Source organism: Nerophis lumbriciformis, linkage group LG29 (assembly GCF_033978685.3).
Source record: "Nerophis lumbriciformis linkage group LG29, RoL_Nlum_v2.1, whole genome shotgun sequence".
In the NCBI taxonomy this organism is placed as follows: Eukaryota; Metazoa; Chordata; class Actinopteri; order Syngnathiformes; family Syngnathidae; genus Nerophis; species Nerophis lumbriciformis.
Genome location: NC_084576.2, coordinates 18068508 through 18074889, shown reverse-complemented (window position 1 = coordinate 18074889; position 6382 = coordinate 18068508). Strand labels below are relative to the sequence as shown.

General features: G+C 39.1%; 1 protein-coding gene across 1 annotated transcript; it reads left to right on the top strand.

Moving 5' to 3' along the window:
- Positions 1-960: 960 nt before the first annotated feature.
- Positions 961-3816, top strand: cdkn1cb (cyclin dependent kinase inhibitor 1Cb). The gene is made up of 3 exons (XM_061924365.1): positions 961-1505; positions 1585-1681; positions 3205-3816. Exons 1-2 carry the CDS (start codon positions 1025-1027, stop codon positions 1677-1679), a joined length of 576 nt encoding a protein of 191 aa, XP_061780349.1. The 5' UTR covers positions 961-1024; the 3' UTR covers positions 1680-1681; positions 3205-3816.
- The last annotated feature ends 2566 nt before the right edge of the window (positions 3817-6382 follow it).

Genomic DNA, 6382 nt, shown 5'->3' with positions numbered 1-6382 from the left:
TGTCAAAATTTGACGTTTTTCTTATGAAATTGTGAACTTTTTCTTGTGAAATTCCAACTCATTTTTCACAACAAGCTTTTATATATTTACATAGTATGTATATATCATTAATGTTAAAAATACAAATCTTTATATATCTAGAAAGGGTGGTCCTAAAAAGGTAGGCATTTTTTGGAGGTCTCCAGACGGTAGCAAATACAAGAATGTATTAAAAACCAATTACCAACAAAAAAACAAGCAAACAAAAAAACAACTGAAGCAGTTTTTTTCTCACAATGTGTCTACTTTTTCCTTATAAAATTGGGAAAAAGTTATCATATTCTTTCTGTTTTTGTAATATTGCAATATTTTCTTGTAAAATTATTACTTTTCTAATGTAAAATTATTACTTTTTTTTATGTACAAGAATGTATTTGCTTTCAGCTTTTCTTGTAAAATTGCACTGTTATTGAGTAAAATTCCAACTTTTATCATAATATTGCACAAATTTTCACTTTTTCCTGTAAAATTTTGACTTTCTTTGAGTAAAATTACGACTTTTATTATAACACTGTCAAAATTCGACGTTTTTCTTGTGAAATTGTGACCTTTTTCTTGTGAAATTCCAACTCATTTTTCAGAACAAGCTTTTATATATTTACATAGTATGTATGTATTATTAATGTTGTAAATACAAATCTTTATATATCTAGAAAGGGTGGTCCTAAAAAGGTAGGCATTTTTTCAGAGGTCTCCAGATGGTAGCAAATACAAGAATGCATGTGTGTGTGTGTGTGTGTGTGTGTGTGTGTGTGTGTGTGTGTGTGTGTGTGTGTGTGTGTGTGTGTGGAAAAAAGGAGGTGTGGGGGGGGGTAAGGGGGTTGGACTTCCAGCAGCCAATCAGATTGCCGTCCGAGGTGTCTGCGCTTGGTTGTAGTTTATATAGGCGATGTTTTACTACGACGGTACATTTAAACCCAAGTCAGCAGCGTGGACACACCAGGAAGGACACACAAAATTCCAAAAAAAATATATTTTTGGGGACATGTCTCACGTCCAACTGTCCAGCATCGCCATGGAGAGGCTGGTGGCCCGGAGGACCTTCCCCCTCCACAAGCGCACCAGCGTCTGCCGGAACCTCTTCGGACCGGTGGACCACGACGAGCTGAGCCGGGAGCGGAGCGTCAAACTGCGGGAGATTTTAGAGCGCGACCGGCAGCAGTGGAACTTTAATTTCGAGGCCGACACCCCGCTGGTTGGGGACTACCAGTGGGAGGAGGTGCCCTCGGACAAGGCCCCGGCCTTCTACCAGGGAGCGGCGGTGCCGACGCCCGTCAAGCAGCGGCCGGAGGGCGGCGTGTCGGAGCGCCTGGCCGCGGCCGAGGGAAGCGACGCGGCGCCGGGGGAGGTCAACCAGGAGAACCGCGCCAACAAGCTCAACTCCCGGCGGATGGCCCCGAGCGCCAGGGCGCAGTGCGGGGGGCACAAGAGGCCCACGGCCGAGGACAACAACACGCGCATCACAGGTACGTTTAGTGCGCGTCTGAAGCGGACTCCGAGCGTCTGGTTCACTTCCGTGCTGAAAACCACTTTGTCTCTTCGCAGACTTCTTCGTGAAGAGAAAGAAACCCGCGGAGAGAAAGTCTGCGGACTTGAACCATCAACCTTTGGAGCAAACTCCCACCAAGAGGATCCGTTGAAGGTAGTGATCCCTTTTCATATTTACACTTATATCTCATGTTGGTATGATTAATTGTGGTGCGCAGGGCAATTGTTTTGAGCTTTATTTTGAAAGTAATAACGGTTTACTATACACTTTTTACCCTCCATTATTCCTAAAAACGTTCATGTTTCATCAAGTCATCGTATTTTGTTTTATTCTGAAAAGCATCACGAGTTACTATATTCGGGACTACTCCGTTAGGTAATTGGTCTTTGTTTTTATTTTGAAAATAATTATTTACTATATATTAACTATTTGTGCATTCACTACAAAAGGTCATCAGACTTTTATTTTATTTAAAAAAAAAAAAAAAATACTATGTACTGTTACTATTGACTATAAAATGTGAGTACATTTTGTTTTACTTTGAAAATCCGGATTTTTGATGAGATTAAATTGGATAGAGACTTTATTTGTCTTTACAATGTTAATATTTTACAGGATTGACATAGTAAATCCGGATTTTCAAAAGAAAATCTAATAACAATATGGATTTTCAAAATAAAACAAAGTCAAATGACTCAATGTGTAAGATCTACTCTGGTAATAATGCTTTTCAAAATAAAACAAAGTCCACCCAAGGGAGTATCCTTAACAGAGTAGAGTAGTAATGGTTTTGAGGGGGAAAAAAGGGAGTAGCTTTAATAGAATAAATATTAGTGAAGTTTTTCAAAATAAAACAAAGCCCACCGACCATAGTACCTATAGTATTTTATTTAACCTTATAGTTAATAAGGGTTTTCAAAATAAAACAAAGTCCACCCAAGGGAGTATCCTTAACAGAGTAGAGTAGTAATGGTTTTGAGGGGGAAAAAAGGGAGTAGCTTTAATAGAATAAATATTAGTGAAGTTTTTCAAAATAAAACAAAGCCCACCGACCATAGTACCTATAGTATTTTCTTTGACGTTATAGTTAATAATTGTTTTCAAAAGAAAACAAAGTCCACTGACTTTATGCTCTACTTTAGTCATAGTGATTTTCAAAATAAAACAAAGTTCACCTAAGTAAATACTACTAATGGTTTTCAAAAAGGGGGAATAACTTTGATAGAGTAAATAGAGTCAAACAAAGCCCACTGCCCTTTTTATAGTACATATATTTTTACACCTAATATAGTATCGCGTGTATATTTTCATTGGATTTGCATTAATTTGGAAAAAAACAAACATTATTATTAACAATTTATAGTCATGTTTTTTATTGCAGTGTTTTACGGTTCATTGATGTTTTTCCTGGCTTTATTTTGAAAGGATTTAACACGTCAAAAAGCAAAGGCAGGGTGATCTCAGGGGATGGGGGGTGGTGCGTGTGCGTGTGTGAAAGGGAGGGGGAGGGGGGAGTTGTAGCGATAGTAAGTGGGGGAGGGGGAGTCTCGGATTTGGCGGGAAGAGAAGAAAAAAAGGGCGACGCCCCAATGCTGAGCTTGCATCCTGGCCAGCAGGACGCGGATTGTTTTCCTCGTGCAGGAAACTCATCTGTTCTCCGCACTTCTCTCCTCCAGGTTGGACTTTTTTTTTTTCTTTCCTTCTTCCTCGTTGCACTACTTTGCTCGGCGGAAGGACGAGGAGAGAAAAGGTGCAAGGACTGCGGGTGTAGCTGCCGCCTCCTCCCCGGGCCAGGAGCGGACGACAGCGGGCTGACTTAACACCGACCGACCGGCGGCTCCCACGGAGCGGCGCGGAGCCCCCCGAAAACCCCACCGGACCACCACCACCGGACTCTCAGGACTGTTTTTTTTTATGGTGGAGGGGAGGAAGCCTTTTTCTATCCAGCGCAAATGTAGCATTCATTGTTTGCTGACTCAGCAGTGTTAAATGTTTTAACATCTGTGCAATCCTTGAAAAAAAAATGTCTACACTGGCCAAAAGTGTACAGCTTTATATTTCCTCCTGTTAATGTATATTTTCTAAGATTATTTTAACTTATAATTTATTTATGTTGCTTTTTTTGTTATTTTATTGTCTCACTTCCTGGCTGGTGTATTTGCAATCATGTAGCTTCCTGTGTAGCGTACACTATTATTGTTGTTGTTGTTTTTTGTCTCTGAGCCATTTTGTTTGTGTCTGATAACAAGCAGAAGATGAGAATAAAACACTTTTTTTTGTACCCCCAATTCCGCTTTTGTGTTCGTGCTTTTTCCTCAGGTGGCGTCTTTATGTACCTTGCGGGGGGTGGGGGAGGGGTGCGTGGAGATTTGAGCAGCGTGGCAGCTGCGGGGGATACATAGGCTGGGATTTAAAGGCCCTTTGGCCCTCTATAGAAGCGGCAGCTGCCTTTGGATCCCCGCTTTGTCCGCAACCGAGACTCCACCGCATGCAGCCCGCACTCAACGAGCCCCCCGAAAAGACCCACTCGCACGCACACATACACACGCGCGCTGTTTACGCCACTGTGGACACACACCGGGCGTGGGGGCCACCTGCCAGAGCTGGAAAGAGAAAACCCTCAAGTCTTTTTGTTGTTGTTGTTGTAATTGTGGCCTCCTTTTGACGCAGGTCGTACTTTGCAAGTTTACGCCAAGTTGAAAGAAGACTAATTCAAACAAGACTGGTGGACTTTTTTTTTTTTTTTGCTTAACATGACCCAAAATGGGTCATTCTGACTGAATAAATAGACTTAAAACCTAAATGTCCACTGTATTAGACATTTATGTTTGGCTTAACAGTTTTTATTGTGTAACTCATAAGAAATAGACAATATATATATATATATGTTTGTTTATTAAAATCAAAAACTGTGTAATATGACAAAATAAATAAGACTAAAAACAAATGTCCACGTTTGGCAAAACAGGGTCACAGTATTTATATACATTTCCCCCCCCCCTAAAATGTGTAACTCAGACAAAATAAATAGATTAAAACTAAATGTTCTCTGCAGTCGAGAGCTTTGTTTTACTTAAAAGGCGATCCATCCATATTCTACCGCTTGTCCCTTTCGGGGTCATGGCTAATTAAGAAAAAATACAAAAAATGTGTCACTGACAAAATAAAACCAAAACAAAAATGTCCACTGTAGTGGACAGGCTCTCTTTCCCCCCCCTTTCAAATTAAATACACTAAAATAAGTGTCCTCTGCAGTGGACATCTTTGTTTTACTTAAAATGCTAATTAAAAAATAATTGTAACTGACAAAATAAAACCAAAACAAAAATGTCCCCAATGGTGGACATTTTGTTTCGCTTAACAGGCTCATTTCCCCCCCAAATAATGTGTAACTCTTGACAATATAAATAGACTAAAAATAAAAGTTTTCTTCAGTCGACATATTTGTTTTACTTAAAAGGCTAATAAAAAAATCAAAAATGTGTAACTGACAAAATAAAACCAAAACAAAAATGTCCAATACAGTGGACATTTTTGTTTTGGTTAACAGGCTCTCTTTTTTCCCCCTTTCAAAATGTGTAACTCAGACAAAATAAATACACTAAAATAAGTGTCCTCTGCAGTGGACATCTTTGTTTTACTTAAAATGCTATTAAAAAGATAATTGTAACTGACAAAATGGACATTTTGTTTCACTTAACAGGCTAATTTCCACCCCCCAAAATGGGTAAGTCTTGACAAAATAAATAGACTAAAAATAAACGTTTTCTGCAGTCGACATCTTTGTTTTACTTAAAAGGCGATCCATCCATTTTCTACCGCTTGTCCCTTTCGGGGTCATGGCTAATTAAAACAAATTATAAAAAATGTGTAACTGACAAAATATAACCAAAACAGGCTCTCTTTTTCCCTCCTTTCAAAAATAAATACACTAAAATAAGTGTCCTCTGCTGTGGACATCTTTGTTTTACTTAAAATGCTAATAAGAAAAATAATTGTAACTGACAAAATAAAACCAAAACAAAAATGTCCACTAGGGTGGACATTTTGTTTCACTTAACAGGCTAATCCCCCCCCCTCCACTACAATGGGTAACTCTTGACAAAATAAATAGACTAAAAATAAAAGTTTTCTGCAGTCGACATATTTGTTTTACTTAAAAGGCTAATAAAAAAATCAAAAATGTGTAACTGACAAAATAAAACCAAAACAAAAATGTCCACTACAGTGGACATTTTTGTTTTGGTTAACAGGCTCTCTTTTTTCCCTCTTTCAAAATGTGTAACTCAGACAAAATACATACACTAAAATAAGTGTTCTCTGCAGTGGACATCTTTGTTTTACTTAGACTGCTAATTTAAAAAAAAATGTAACCGACAAAATAAAACCAAAACAAAAAAGTTCCACTAGGGTGGACATTTTGTTTCGCTTAACAGGCTCATTTTTTCCCCTCAAAATGTTTAACTCTTGACAAAATAAATAAACTAAAAATAAATGTAGGAGGCCACGGGGAAGACCCAGGACACGCTAGGAAGACTATCTCTCCCGGCTGGCCTGGGAACGCCTCGGGATCCCCCGGGAGGAGCTGGACGAAGTGGCTGGGGAGAGGGAAGTCTGGGCTTCCCTGCTTAAGCTGCTGCCCCCGCGACCCGACCTCGGATAAGCGGAAGAAGATGGATGGATGGATGGAAAATAAATGTTCTCTGCAGTCGACATATTTGTTTTACTTAAAAGGCTCATAAAAAAACATAAAAAATGTGTAACTGACAAAATAAATACACTAAAATAAATGCTCTCTGCAGTGGACATCTTTGTTTTACTAAAAAGGCTAAGTAAACAAAAAAAAAAGGTGTA